This window comes from Musca vetustissima, unplaced genomic scaffold, assembly GCF_032173495.1.
Source record: "Musca vetustissima isolate MV318-11 ecotype Yass unplaced genomic scaffold, APGP_CSIRO_Mvet_v1 utg13489, whole genome shotgun sequence".
Lineage (NCBI taxonomy): Eukaryota > Metazoa > Arthropoda > Insecta > Diptera > Muscidae > Musca > Musca vetustissima.
In genome coordinates, this window is record NW_026877731.1 from 144,451 (window position 1) to 161,276 (window position 16,826).

The 16,826-nt window shown below is 33.4% G+C and overlaps 1 protein-coding gene across 1 annotated transcript; it reads left to right on the forward strand.

Moving 5' to 3' along the window:
- Positions 1-2,970: 2,970 nt before the first annotated feature.
- On the forward strand, positions 2,971-12,934 carry LOC133322409 (probable serine hydrolase). Its single transcript, XM_061531405.1, has 2 exons — positions 2,971-3,069; positions 11,960-12,934. Exons 1-2 carry the CDS (start codon positions 2,971-2,973, stop codon positions 12,932-12,934), a joined length of 1,074 nt encoding a protein of 357 aa, XP_061387389.1.
- Positions 12,935-16,826: the final 3,892 nt, after the last annotated feature.

Consider the following 16,826-nt stretch of genomic DNA (forward strand, 5'->3'; position numbering starts at 1 on the left):
ATGTATTACTATTTAGGTGTAGAATTAAGAGGATATTTGAAATAAAATGAGTTCACTTTGAATCCGTCACATCTCGTGATGAGCTTTGGTACATTGAGTTCTCATTGGGTACTAAATGTCTCCACAAAAAATTATAAATATAGGTCCACATTTTCTGGTAGCCCCCATATAACGGTACCTACTAATTTTCTGTATTATGGGGGTTTTGATTGTATTTTCCCCCGAATTGGCTGTAATTTAGTATTTTGAGTTCTTAATTGGTACCTATTCTATCTATCTATCTCTCCACAAAAATTTATAAATATAGGTTCATTTTTTCGGATGGCGATCATATAAGGATACCCCAAATTTTCGGTATTTTGGGGTTCTTGAGCGCGTTTTCCAACCGATTTCGCTGCAATTTGGTATTTTGTAGTCGTATATGGTAACAAATCTCCTTACTTAAAATTATTAATATTCGCCTCCATTTTGGGGTAGTCCCCATATAACCCCCTTTTTTTAAATAATTATTTGATTTGTTCCGCGATTTGGGGTTGGTTCTAAGACTCTGTTGTAATCATTTCACCTGCGGAGGATATCGAGATAAAAAATTAGAACTTCGATAATGAACTATATATGAACTATAACCGGCATTTAGGCCTGGCCCCCGTGTGGGGGGTACCAGAAGGAGTGGGCCGATATTCCCCATCTTCGAACTTGAACTAAGTTTGGAAGAAATTGTAAGATGGGCAAAGTTTGGATGATATTAAACAGTTCAGAAAAGGATTTGATCCAAAGCAACAAGGGGTCTAGAACCAACATTTCGATGAAACACATTTTCACCATGTCAAGGTGAAATTTATTTTATGGTCCACTTTTGGTTTTTTCCATATTTTCATTTCAAGTACCTGTCAGTATATCTATGGTGGAGGGTATTCAAAGTTCGGCCCGGCCGAACTTAACGCTTTTTAACTTGTTTTATATTAAAATAGTTATATGATTTGTTCCGTGTTTGGGTTTGGTTCTAAGACAATAGAAAATAGAACATAAGGTTCGATAATTAACCTTATAACCTTATGTGGGAGGTACCAGAAGGAGTGGACCGATATTCCCCATGTTCGAAATTGAACTAATTTTGGAAGAAATAATAAGATGGGCAAGATTTGGATAAAATCAAAATTTGTTGAAACAAATTTGGTCCACGGTGTCTAGGACCAATATTTAGAATCATAAACGGTTTGTAAAAATGTCGGTATAGGTACACTTTTTAGTATGTTCCCTATATTTTTATTTCAATTACCTGTCAGTATGTCTATGATGGAGGGTGTCCAATGTTCGGCCCGGCCGAACACAACGCGTTTTCACTTGTTTAATGTTCAAGTCAAATTAATGGAATGTGGAAGTTCCTATCCAAATTTGAAACATAATTCTTTTTAGAGCACTTACTTACTACCACATAATGCGATATCATAGATATCATCACGAGGTAGAGGGTATAAAAAGTTCCACTCTGACGACCTTAAGGACGTTTTTACTTGTTTTAAATTAATTTAAAATATATATATATATATATTGAAAGTCCGCTTGCTGGTGGAGGGTATTACATTTCGGTCTCACGAATGTTTTAATATTTCTGTAGTCATATATGTTTATAAACATTATATGGTTTTGACACTACTGGTCAGTAATACAAAATATTTATCTTTCAAAAATGAATTATTTAAAAATGTGTAAATCATTTTTATAAGTTACACTCTAAAATCAAAATAAATATATAGTTTACATCTTTCCTAAAACTGCACCCATATATCAATATAATTTTTTTTTTCGTTATATCTGTAAAGATGCCGAATAATGGCAATTTGGTGAGTGCTATAGACGCTGAAATATCTATTGTGTACAATATTTTTTCTAATACGCTCATAGCTAGTCTAGTCTAGCTACTAGACCACCACAACAAAAACAACAACAAAACTAACAAAAACATTTCAAGTGTCAGAGTCCAACAGTACAAAATATTTTATGGATTGAGGCATTGCTCTCAATTTAATTGTGCCCAACACTGCTGTATATAATTAAGAGCGGTTCTCTTATCGCGTTATGAAGAAGAGAGTCGTGAACACATGAGTCACGTTTTCAATGGTATGGGTCATAAAGGGAGAGTGCGGTTATAATTACCCTGTAGGACTTTCATCAACTAGTTTACAAAATGTTTAGTTATAAAGAAATTATTAATCAACTGATTATAAATTAGCTAGAAAGTCATCTAAGACTCAACCACATTGAAAACAAAAATATTTTCATGTCATCAAAAAAATAACACACGCAAAACAAAAAAACCGTTAGAATTGCATTTCACACAACAACACCGAATGCAAAGATGAAGAAAAATCATTCTGTTTGAAAGTTTCGAGAGTGAAGACGTGTAAATCGTAATTAATTGTAATTGTGTTCTTTAAGTATGAAATTAAAAATAAATTGGTACGTGTTTTAATAATATAATTGAAATGTTACCTAGCAAGTCACATGTAAAAAGCAAAGAGAAGAATATGTAAATATAGAACCACATCATACCAACATCAACAGTAATACATATTTTTTTAATTTGTAGCGCATATACAGAATATTTGTAAAATTTTTAACATAAGTCATCCAATAAAAAACATGGAGTCCCCGCCAAAATCAGTGAAACGCCTCAGCATGAATTTAAGTAAGTAATTTATTATATAAATTAAAAACAACTATTCTAATTCGAATTTTAATTTCACTATATTTCAGATGTTCATCAGCCTACTTCACAGGAAAATATGGCTTTGCCGAACTGCCCTTCTTGCAGAAACCTCTAGGCGACGGTGGACTCCAAATTTACTGAATTAAATAGTAAGTATAGAAAATAATAGAACTAAATACGTATTTTTAAACTCTTCACCATTTCAGACAGCATAAATGCGTTGAAGAGTGCAATCCAACATCAGAACGAACCAATCATATATGGAGAACAAAAATGTAAGGAAATATTTCCCCGTCAAAACGGTTGAGGATTTATTTGCCCTCAATAACGTTATAGATGAAGACAATCGACTGATATACGTAAGTATTTATTTCCCCTTTTTAAACGTTGTTATTTTTATTATTTTTTTAATTTTTTCACAGGTAAATTCAATGACGAGGTTACTTAAAGGCAAATTACAAAAGACGCTGCTGGAAATATTTGCAATAATTAATTTTCTGTGATAAATTATTTATTGGACATATTTTATGTATTTCCACCTATGTATATAATTTTCGAACTATTTATAATAAAATATATTGAATTCTAAACTGAAATTGTATATTGTATATTGTATTGGTATAATTACAAATTAGCCAAGTTAAGTTAGTAAATAGTTATATTAACATATACCAACTAATAGTCATTTCGAAAATTCTACATACAAATTAATCTCTTTTAGATCGATTACTCTCTGCATTTTTTTAATCTAACTATAAATCTGTCAAAAATAACTAGTTGAAAAGGTACTGACTACTACCGCGATCATCGCCATGTAAAAATAGTCAGTTGGTTCAAAGAAAAATAATCGATAAATGGACTAGTAGTGACTATTTTAAAATTAGTTGAAAAAATTGGTTCATTTCCCTACAGGGTATTATAAGAGTTGAACAGAATTAAATTGAGAGTATGTGTGTGAGAGCGTAAGTGAGAGATCCCATTAAAAATGACTGGCGAAGGGAGAAGCAAAGAGAATACGTGTTTAGCCATCACCGCTATCGTACTATTTTGTGCATTAGTATTATAATATCATAATAAGTAATTAGGTTTTTAAATTAAAGACAGGCATGCTTACCCATATACGCTACCGTAACTGAGGGTCGATGGGTAAACACATTTTCTATTTCTTTCTCTTTACGTTAGTCGTTTTTAATGGTGAATTCTCAGTTACGCTCGCACACACTTGCTCTCAATTTAATTGTGCCCAACACTGATTAAAGAGCGACATTTATTTATATGAGAGTACAAATCGAATCGAAAGAAAACTACTCAGAGATGGAAATTTAGAATTTATAGAAATTGAGAAATATTTTAACGAATTAAAATTTTTAAGCTCATGTTTATTTTTAGTAATCGTTTGGTATTGTTATAGCTGTAGAAGATTATTTCCTGAAATAAATAAAAAATGGGATACCATTATATGGTATCCGAACCCCGAAACTTGGACAATATTGATAATACTTGGTAGAAAATGGCATACCCCATGAGCTGTGTTGCCAAAACATTATTGAGAAAAAATACTACATATTGTTAAAAAAAAAATGCTAAAAAGTGCTAAAACTTTTAGAAATGTGCCGAATAAAATTCTAAAGAAAAATATATAAATAAATTTGTTTATGGATAATAATGACATATGCATTTCATCAAAATTAATTGTTATTTATTGTTATACCTAATTGTGAATAATGAAATTGAAATCCCATAAAAAATCCAAAATAAAATTTATTTTTAAAAATAATAAATCGAAAGTAAAATGTAATTAAAAGTTATAAAAACATGTGGTTTATATATAGATCGATTATAAACCCCTCTGTTCTCAAAACAGAACAATTTGTATTTATGAGCCCCAGTTTTCTCCGTACTCACTAATTGGTATTTGTACAGAAAAAAATATTTTTTGATTTGGAGCATTCGTGTGGGAGAGAGATATGATGATATGGGTTGTAGACCCGCCTTTAAGGTAACGATCTTCATATATCTTCTAGCTAAGTTGAAGTACATATATACACTGGTGGACAAAACTAAAGCAACCAAAATTTCAAGTTGAATAAATGACATGTAATTAAAAAAATCATAGTGATTTTTTTTTTAAATAAATAGGTAATTGATTCATTTTATTATTTCATTTTACTTTTTTTTTTTCAGAAATAAATAGGTAATTGATTCATAAAAAAACAAAGTAAAATTTATTTGGAAGTAACTCGATAAATTGACCCGATTTTTGCTTGGTCAAAATTAAATCAACCTTTTTATTTTATCTTATAAATAAGCAAATTCTGCTAGTAATCGAAAGCAAAACTATTATTTTTGAGATTTTGAATTAATAACACGTTCAATTTGATCCTTGCATTTACTATTCCTCGCATCCTGAACCTTTGGGAAGAGGTTATGTTTGTTTGTGAATCACATTGGATTATGTTATTTGGAGTATCATTCATAGAAGTTTCTATAGGGTGAGATCTGATGACTGAGCTGCCTATTATAAAACCCTGATTTTTTACTCTCGCGAACAGTCTTTGACATGTTTCGGTGTATATTAGCTGAAACACAGAAACAAGCGGTACATTTTCCTTACCCAAAGAAACTGTAGCGTTCTCAACACATTTGTATAATTACTTCATAATTCTGGTAAAAAGATCAGACTCCATAGCAATGGAAGCATCCCCTCCTTGCAACCAAGTACCCTTAAAAATCTGAGGCTTGAAACCTTAATTATTTGATCTTCTGAATGCCATTTTTTCGTTTCTGAGATTGTAATATTTAACTTTAATTCATCCGAGAACATAATATATATCCACTGACTCGGATTCTAATTTATATGAAACGAAAGCCAATCATTCCGATTATTACAGAAATAAATTTTTTTCTTAATAGTTTTCTGGCATGTTGACCTGCTACCATAGCTCGTCCACGCTTCAGGTTATATCCAACGATAACACCAATTCCGTGGAAGTTATAAATGGTTAGTTTTTAGGCCTATGACAATTTGTTGACCAGTACGAACTGATGTTATTTTGCAGCCTTCGTCCGTGATGAACCGATTTATTTGCGTAAAACCGACTTATAACTCGAGAAAGCGCGGATGTATTCATGGTATATTTTTCCGAAATCATTTTCATCATTTTTCACAATCACTGTTAATTAGCCGTTTTATCGGAGTACTGTATCCATTTGTTTCTATCCATTTTTATATTTTTTGGTATTAAGCCACAATTAACCAGTATGGAAAGTAGTAAAGTCGAACGGTGCCGACTATATGATACCCTTCACCACTATGGGTATATTAAATAGAACTATTAATATAAAATTTGATATATGTGATATTTATGTGATATTTATCTAAATATGAATCGACTTAGATCAATCCATAAACGTGTCATTCGTTTGTTACAATGGGACAAAAGAATGTAAATTGACTTCAAACAAATATAATAGGTCATCCGTTAGGCTATGCCTTTACTTCTAAAAAACGCAACCACGTAATTCTATGCTCAATTTTGTACGTTGTGCAAAATTTGATGTCAATCGGACTAACATGAGGAGTTTGATGCCCAATTTACTTAAAATCGAGCGAGAATACATATGGAAGCTATATCCTAATATGAAGCGATTTCAAGGAATCTTGTCACAGGTTAGGTTATACTAATTTCAGTACGTTTTATTCCAATCCACCATATATTGGTTCCTTGGTGCGTTAATTACTTAAAATCAATCGATAGTATATAAGGGAGCTATAACTAAAACTCAACCGATTTTCACGAAATTTGGCACACATCATTCTGGACTAAATTTACATTAAATCGGACGAAAATATATATGGGACCTATATCTAAATCTGGACCGATTTTCATGGCGAAACATGGCAGACATCATTCTAGGCTCAATTCATTACGTTATGCCAAATTTGGTGCAAATTGAAAGATATATAGGGACTTTGGTGCACCATTTACCTTAAGTCGGACGAAAATATATATGGGAGCTATATTTAAATCTGAACCGATTTTTCCCAATTTCAATAGGGTTCGTTCTTGGGCCAAACAAATGAGCTGTGCCAAATTTCATCCAAATCGGATTATAAACGCGACTTGCACTTTGTTTACAATTTAACACCAACAGACGGACGGACGGACATGCATAATCAGAAAGTGATTCTATGCATATTCTCAAAAGGAACTATGGGTCTATCTCGTTTCCTTTTGCCTGTTACAAACATATGCACAAAGACATAATACCCTGTACCACACTGTGGTGAAGGGTATAATGATCTAGAAGATTTGAAATATGTGTGAAGAAACATGCGGAAATATCAATGGATTAAATCAGGAATAAAAATGCTAAAAGTGCTTGGTGATGTTTTGTTTTTTTATTTTTTGCACTAAAAGTGCAGTGATTTTGGTTAAAAAAGTGCGTATAATCCCTAAAAATGGAAAATATTAATAAGTTAAGAGGATCAAATAAGAACTTATAATACCAAATATTGCTAATTCATTAGAAAGCATATCCACAAATTTTCAAAATATAGAAAATTAGATGTTACGGATATATCGTGTCCATATCTAAATCTGACCCTATGCCGCAAATTTTTTGAAAGGAAATTTTCCAATATTAGCTTATTAAATACCAAAACGATATATTTATAAATCACACATACTCTACCATCCATAAAATCCCATGTCTGGTGTATATCTTGTTTTTTCTTCGTTCACTTTACGGCAGTAGTGTTCAAAAAATATCAATTTTCTGCAGATATATAGTTATACAACTAGTTCCTTGGTGATCTAGTTACTTTACACCCCAAAAAGGGACACAAAATTGACTTTTGGATTTATTTGTCGATTGAAAAAGTTGTCTAGGTATATCATTCCAATTCAGTAGTTACTGGTAATGCAAAGGGTAATGAATCGACTATGAAGACAAAACAAAACAGAACAATTGTTTTGTCATTTTGTTTAGATTTTTAGAAATTTTCAGAATTTTAAAAGCAAAAATCGAATAGAAATGTGTTTTCTGCAAAATATATATTAATTTCAATATTCGAATGAAATACAGATGATAAAACGGAGGTAAGTTTTTTGTAACACAATATAGACCAACGTAATCCTTCTACAGGCTTCGTTTTTCAGATTGTCTATAGATATCCTCGTCCCTGAAGCCCTCACAGATTGAGAGAACACACAAAGGGTTAGGGACAGATTCTTCAAATTAAATACTTATGTATATTCCTAAAGGAGCATTGACGTGACTCCTGTAAACATTTAATAGCGAGGTGTCGCTCCATAGAGGTCCTCAACGCATCACTAAAAGCTCAAGGGGTATACTGCCGATTTTCTATAGATAAGTTTTCTATCACAAAAAAAGCTTTATGTAGGACTTCTAACTTCAACTGTTTCTAAATCGTCTATTTCAGATAAATCTATTTAACCAGGGAGACATATTTGAAAAGCACTCGGCCGACAAAAGAATCGTGAACTAGGGACTTTCAGATGGATCAAACAATATATATGTATACAATACTCTGTTATAACAAATATTTTCGTACAGAATAAATTGTAATTTTTCAAACTGTTATACATCTAATTTTCTATACATAAGTGACTAGGCATTTGATTTATAGTTTGTATCTACCCAAGTAACTGACTATAAAACACTAGTCAAATATACAATAATTTTTTACTACCGAAATGACTGTATACTGGTAACGCAGGCAGGGGACAATTGATTTCCCCAATGACATACCCATGTTAAATTCACCAGTCTAGGGCATGAAGAGGTAACTAGTGGTAGCTACAGGTAATTAGTAAAATAACCAGTTCATAACCAGTTACTCGAACTACTGGGTAAAAATTATTTTCAAAATTGTCATTCATTCCTTTTTGTTTTTATACACTAACCGAAAAAATTGGGATATTTCTGGCAAACATTAGTTCGGAACTGGTCGAAATATATGAGCCGGAAGGGCAAAGCAGAAACAAATATATCTTTATATGGGAAAATGTATCATCAACAACCATATTTGCATTAAATATTAAATTTTTTTCTTCCTTAAAATTTGAAAATAATATTTTAACAAAATTTCTCCCAGTATATGACATAGAAACAGAACTTTTGAAAATTTTGTATTTGAAACATATACAATCAAAAAACTTGAATGTACTAGTGTGGACAGCCCTGCCCCAGTAGTTCGAGTAACTGGTTATGAACAGGTTGTTTTACTAATTACCTGTAACTACCACTAGTTACCACTTCATGCCCTAGACTGGTGAATTTAACATGGGTATGTCATTGGGGAAGTCAATTGTCCCCTGTCTGCGTTACCAGTATACAGTCATTTAGGTAGTACAAAATGGTAGTGTAGTACAAAAAAAGTATAAACCAAATGCCTAGTTACGTATATATAACAAATTAGATTATATAACAGTTTGGAAAATTTGAAATATTTTATAAAATTAATTCTGTACACGTAAATTTATTCATTAATTTTTTTTTTATAATAGATTATTGTATACTGTTTGATCCATATGTAATTCCCGCGTTCGCGTGCTTTTGTCACCGTAGTAGATATATATGTATCTGAAGAGAAGATAGGGATTTAAAAATGACTAAAGATTTATATATGAAGGTCTTTTTGTCACCGAAAACTCACCTATAGAAAATTGGTAGAATATCTCTTGAGCATTTATTGATGTATTTCGGACCTTTATGGGCGATAAATGTCTACAGAATGCATGTAAAATTTTATTTGAAGGATCCGTCCCTAACCCTTTGTGTGTTCTCTCAATCTGAAAGGGCGAAATCTTTAGAAAACCTGGAATGAATCACGTAGAAGAATTACATTTGTCTGAGTTATGTTACAAAATCAAAATTTACCTCAGATTTATCCTATGTATTTCTTTCGAATATAGAAATTCAAGTTCCACATCACTTAATATGGTACACCACGAATATTTTTGCGAAAAACAAATATCTGTTTTGCCTTTAAAAATACTAAAAAGTCGAAACAAAATGACAAGACAACTGTTATGTTTTGTTTTGCCATCGAGAATTTATATCTATAAAAAAGTCGATTCATTCATTACACTTTGCATTACCAGTAACTACTGAATTGGAATGATATACCTAGACAACTTTTTCAATCGATAAATAATTCCAACTGTCTATTTTGTGTTCCATTTGTGGATAAAAAGTAACTAGATCACTAAGTAACTAGCTATATAACTATGTAATACAAGATAATTGATATTTTTTGAACAACTGGGGCTCTACACCTACATGAAGATTTAAAGTATAAATAATGTAAAGACATAGTAATTTTGTTATAGGAATTATTAAAGGAATTCTCATACGAAATGTTTTTTAATAAAACCGACCAAATAAATGACATATCTTCGTAAAATGTGTAATTTGAGAAGCAATGTGCTGTATTTAAATTGTGTAGACTAACATAATATACTACCAACATGTTTACTGGGCCATATTTATGCAAACAACTACAGTGTCGTGCAAAAGTGTATTCATTTTGACAAATTTCTCTTTAACCTCTATAAAACCGTTTATGAATGAGGTCGCAAAATAAATGCGGCAGGGTTGGTTACTTATTTATTATATTACATTTTTAAGAAAAGACATTAAAATAACAGAGAACGGTGAGTCGGACGGGGCCGACCATATGATAACCCACACAACTACCATTGAAGTCTATGTTTCTGCGGATCTATATAGATACCTGAGAATAGGTCAACAGTTCCCCTTTCTAATCCTGGCATATGGGATATACTACTTCTCAGGTCTATGTCCATCAGGATTAAATATGTACGCCCTACGGGTACATTTGACTAGCAGAATATTGACCGATCTTCATCAAAACTGTCATGCTTATTCTATGGCCTTCTCTCTTTGTAAAATTTCGTGGTGTTCGGGTCATAATTGTTGCCTATAGTGGTTACAAATTATAATGGACAGGCGGACGGACACACCTGTCTATGTAGATTCGAGATAATTTCGATTGTTTTTGTTTTTTTCGGTTTCAGAACCGAATTGTCTGTTAGTAGGAACTAGGGAGTTTTATTGTGTAGCAAATCTCCCTACAAAAAATGATCGATATGGTTCTACGTTTTACGATATGGTACCCCGGGGCACATTTTTTAATCTCCCTACTAAAAATGATCAATGTCGTCCACTTTTGAGGGGCTATCATCATATAACGGTACATTCTTCATTCGTTATTTTGGGCAGTTTGGGCAAGCTTTGCAACCGAATTGGCTATTATTAACTATTTTGAATCCTCATTTTAAGATAGCTCCCATATAACGCGGTACCCCGCCCCTCATTATTCGGCATTTTGTGGAGTTTGGGCACGTTATTTAATCGAACTGGCTGTACTATAATACTTTGTGTTCCCATTGGGTAACAAATCATCGATCGAAACTGGTCGATATAGGTCCAATTTTCAAAGTAATCCCGATATCCCCTATAGTGGTACCTCACAGCTCTATGGTGGGTGTTTTAGGAAACACTTTAAATCCGAAGATGATGCAACTTTTTCTATAATGGTCAATACTTTGATAAAAAAAATATTTAGCTTATATCAAGCGAATTGTAAATCCTTTGTGTTCTGGACTTGACAGACCTTAATATAACATCATCTCCGGCATCTATTCCACACAACTGCAATCAACTCAGAAAGTGATTCTATGCATATTCTCAAAAGGAACCATAGGTCTATTTCGATTCTTTTTGTCTGTTACAAACATATGCACAAAGACATAATACCACAGTATGGTGAAGGATATACAAATCAGAATAAGTGGCTGAGAAATCCTAAAAGTATCGAATCAACATTTTTCACCGGAAATGATGTTTCATTTGCCATGCTGTCCGTGGTTAACGATTTTCGTCATTAGAAGTTGCGGTAACATTTTTTACCGAATTGATGTTTCAATTTTGGAAGGAGGATTTGAAATAAAAAGGAGAAGTTCTTGGGACATTTTAATACCGTCATCGATTTTGATTATTATGATGATCCGTTTTTTCTTTATTAAGCCAACATTTTCTATATTGTAGCCTTCGATCTGTAATGAGTGTAGTTTGTAAATGAAAAAAAAATGTGGATTGTTTAAGATCACTCAGAATTGTATATAAACCAAATATAACTCAAATTTAATCTTAAATCAAACGTAATTTATTTCCATATTTTTGTTTCTACATTTCCAGTTCGAAGATATTAAAATCGATGTACCATGGGGCCAGATTGTAGGACGATGGTATGGCAACCGCAAAGTCCGTCCGATACTTGCTATACACGGTTGGATGGATAACCTTGGCACGTGGGATCGTTTAATACCGCTGCTACCCAAACATGTTGGTATATTATGCATTGATTTACCCGGCCATGGCAGGTCCTCGAAACTACCTCTCGGCATAACATATCACGTGTTTGAATATATTTTCACAATTGTTCGAATCGTGAAGGAATACAAATGGCGAAAGGTATCACTGATGGGACATTCAATGGGTGCAATTATTTGTTTTCATTATGCCGCCCTAAATCCGTACATGGTCGATATGCTAATACAAATCGATTTGATCAAAGATGTTTATGACTCCGAAAGCCGCCAAATAAAACAAATCAGCGAGCGAACTGAAAAACTTCTAATTGAAAACGAACGCCTTGAACAGTTGCACATTAAGACACCACCCTGCTATTCATACGAACAATTGGAGGAGGCACTCTATAGGGGATCCCATAGATCCGTTGAAAAACAATATTGCAAACATTTGCTAAACCGAAGCATAGCCAAGGCGGAACAACATCCTGAGAAATTTTATTTTTCTCGAGATCCACGCATTAAACATCATGTTCGGCTATCGGGGGAACAAAAACTGAGCGTCGAATTGGCAAAACGTATACGCAACATTCCCTATATGTTAGTTCGATCGCATGAACAAAGCTTGATGACTGCAAAGGATGAAGAAATCGTAGATATCCTCCGGGCGAATAATCCACATTTTCACTACGTACGTGTGAAAAATACAACTCACCATTTGCACCTGAATAGTCCCGAAGAGGTGGCGGCGCATCTAGATCCATTCATTCTACAGCATCGACCAGTTATATTGGACAGTTGGTCAATCGATGGCAATGACAATTTTAGTGTTAATAAACCAAATATTAGCAGCAAACTATAAAATAAAGTATTTTGAAATTATTTAAATATATTTGTGTAATTATTGTAAGGCGAATCGAGGTAACCTTAGTTGCTTTTGAGGGTGTATTTATAATCACTTTTCGAAACTGTTTAGGTTGGATGTTGCTTTGAAAAACCATACAGTAATTTTTAATGCCCGATTTTAAGAAACCATAACAGGCAAAAGGAAACGAGGTCAACCCATGGTTCCTTTTGGGAATATACATAGAAACACTTTCTGAGTCGATTTATTCATGTCCGTCCGTCCATGTATTTTTGTGACGAAATTTGGCACATGTCACTTACTTAGCCCAAGGACGAACCATGTTGAAATTGGAGAAAAGCGATTCAGACTTATATCTAGCTCCCATATATAGTATCGTCCGATTTTACGTAAATGGTGCACCAAACTTCCAATATTGGTCCGATTGAGACAAAATTTTGCACAGCGTACTAATTCAGTCCAGTTTGACATCAGTGAAGTTTTTGTTAAAATCGGTCAGGATTTAGATATAGGTAAGTTTGGTAACTACCAATATTTGACGGATTGACTGAATTAAGTCCAGTTTTATGTGTGTGAAGTTTTTTTGAAATCTGTTCAGATTTACGTATATGATCCATATAAAAATTTTGCCGGATTTCAAATGTTGCACCAAGGATTCAAGTCTGGCCAATTGACCTTCATTTTTTTAGATTTCAGAATGTTTTTTTAGGTTTCAGAATGATCTGTTTTTTACCCGATTCCATGTCAATGGTCATCCAAAAATGCTATGTCTGTTCTTTCAACAGGATATTGTACACACTATTATCTCTTGTATGTACACAAAGTGGTGAAGAGTAACATAAAGTGGACCCAGTCCGAGTTTTGAAGTTTCCTTACAGTTTTTATACCCTTCACCACACTGTGGTACAGGGTACTATGTCTATGTGTATATGTTTGTAACAGGCAAGAGGAAACGAGATGGAATCTCTTTCTAAGTCTATTTATCCATGTCCGTCCGTTCGTCTGTCTGTCCATGTTAAAATGTAAACAAAGTACAGGTCGTATTTATTATTCGAATTGGAGGAAAATTGTCACAGCCCATTTATTTGGCCCAAGGTTCAGATTTAGATATAGCACCCATATATATTTTCGTCCGATTTATGGTAAATGGTGCACAAAAGTCCCTAAATAGCTTTCGATTTGCACAAAATTTAGCACAGCAATTTAGCAATTAAGCCTAAAATGATGTGTGCTAAATTTCTTGAAAATCGGTTGAGATTTCGATATAGCCCCCGCATATATCTTCGTCCGATTTAAGGTAAATGGTGCACCAAAGTCCCTAAATATCTTTCGATTTGCACGAAATTTTGCACAGCGTACATAATTAGGCCTAGAATGATGTGGTCAGTTTCGTGAAAAGCGGTTCAGATTTAGATATAGCTCCCATATATATTTTTGTCCGATTTAAGGTAAATGGTGCACCAAAGACCCTATATATTCTACGATTTGCACGAAATTTGGCATAGCGTAGTGAATTCAGTCTAGAATGATGTGTGCTAAGTTTCGTGAAAATCGGTTAAGATTAAGATATAGCTCCCATATATATTTTCGTCCGATTTGAGACAAATGGTGCACCAAAGTCCCTATGTATCTTTCGATTTGCACGAAATTTTGCACAGCGTACAGAATTAGGCCTAGAACGATGAGTGTCAAGTTTCGTGAAAAGTAGTTCAGATTTAGATATAGCTCCCATATAAACGAAATTTTGCACAACGTATCAAATTGAGACTTGATGAACGTTATTGAGTTTTATTTAAATTTGTGCAGATGCAGCCATAGCATCCATATGTATTTCGAACGGGTGTCTGTTTGAGATTAAATTTTTAACAGTGCGGGGTACAGAATAGCGTGTATCAATTTTGCTATAAATTGTTTTCCATAAATTTGTCCAATGATACGCAGACGACTTTAAATCTGCCCGAATGAAATTAAATTTATTATAGGTTGCAGAAAAACATGAGTAGATTCCTTCTAGGGAACATTGACATGCAATTGTAAGGATACATATGTACAATATACCCATGTGGTGAAGGAGTAAGAAATTTTAATTAAATTTACCTGTAGTAATTTTTCTAAATTATTTGTAATTCATTTAAGAATATTCAGTGGTTTTCCTTGCCTCCAACATTTCTTCATTCAGTACATTTTTCTTAGAATTTGTTCATATTTTATAAAGTTGTTGTCGCAAAGCTTTTCCAAGAAATTATTGTGACTTGTTCTGGTTGCATACAATTTCTGCAAGGGATTTCAAAATAAACAGTATTATTATGAATATATGTAGAAATAAGATTATTAATATGGAATTTTCATAAAGTGAAAACCATAAATATTCTTTGACGAAAAACATAGATTTGTCTGCAATGAATATATGTATAATAAGTTTTAGCAAGGGCATTAAGGGAACGGACACTAGCCCTTTTCTAACTTGGTTTGTAGTCTATTTCATAGGTCCACACTCCAAATCTCGTCTCAAGCGATCGAAAATATATATTAGAACCTATTCGGTAAAGATTTAGAAAATCGGTTGTAAATATATAAGGGGGCTATATCTAAATCTCAATCGATTTCTACTAAGCTTTACATACACCAACTACGTTCCTCTCTACAATAGTAAGTGTAAATCCGACAAACATGGGTGTATTGGTACACCACTTGCATCAAATTGGCCGAAAATCTATATTAGGAGCTATATCTAACTCTGAACCGGAAGGACAAACGAACATGCATAAATTTACTCAGAACCTAATGGGATCCCATTACTCAGAAAATAATGGGATCAAAAAATTGTTATTTCCAAGTCCTCCTCTGTATCGAAGGTTTATTTGAACGGCCTCAGTCAATTGCCTAGGAATAAACGGATTTCATAGGAGACGGTAATTTTCTTCTCGGCTCCCTCACTTTACATGCAGGGTCCCTCGCTATTTATTGCGGCTTTCTCGTGGCGTGGATTTCTAGGCGGGGGTAGGCGTGGATTATTTAAAAATATTTTTGGACCATCCGACATAGGCTTGGATTTTTTAAAAATATATTTTCGACCATCCAACATAGGCTTGGATTTTTTTAAAAATTTTTGTTTTTTGACCATCCAACATAAGCTTGGATTTTTTAAAAATATTTGTGGAAATTAGATTATGTTTGAATAAAACAAGAATGGAAAGGACAAACAATAAATCGAGTTAGAAGGACAAAATGTTCCACAAAAATATACCTCCAAAAAAAATCAATTTAAGTGACTTCAATTTCTAATAAATTATGGAAGGTTATAGCGCACGCGACCATGCACAGCAGATATTTTGCTGGAACGTTCAAGGCAATTTCACAATGTTAAAGATATAAATTCCAACAATATTAGACTTACATGTTAAGGAACACATTGTTAAGGAAGAAACGTGTAATTGCATGTGTGTGTGTGTGTCTACCACGTACAACTCGTGCCTCATTGCCAATTACACCAACAGTTTTGCCATTATGCCAGCGGCATGGCGTAGTAGAAGTTCGATGTAAGGAAGTAAGATTGCATGATGCAGAAGTGCTTCGTAGTTTGAAAAGTGCAATTCATTTAAAACATTTCGCAAATTTTAAACTTTTGCTCTTCACATAATTTAAGACAATGCGAGAAATCGATTTTCTGTGGCGTTTCTACTTCCCATCAATGTTGTGGCGGGTGGTGAACATGTTGCAAAGTTTAGAGCAATTGCAGAGGCACTTAGGGCGTATGATTGATGCTCATTTATTTTAAAGTTGTGGTTCATACGCTCCCCACTTCAGTTAGTTATTCATAGAAAGTAGCGATGTTTCATTAGCGAAGTGCATTCACCATTGATTTCCATTGTTGATGAAGCTGGTGACT

Excerpts from the sequence above, each read along its gene's own strand:
- LOC133322409 (XM_061531405.1), top strand. The coding sequence starts at position 2,971 with ATGGAGAACAAAAATGTAAGGAAATATTTCCCCGTCAAAACGGTTGAG. Across the intron at positions 3,070-11,959 it reads AAGACAATCGACTGATATAC|TTCGAAGATATTAAAATCGA; the intron begins GTAAGTATTTAT and ends CTACATTTCCAG.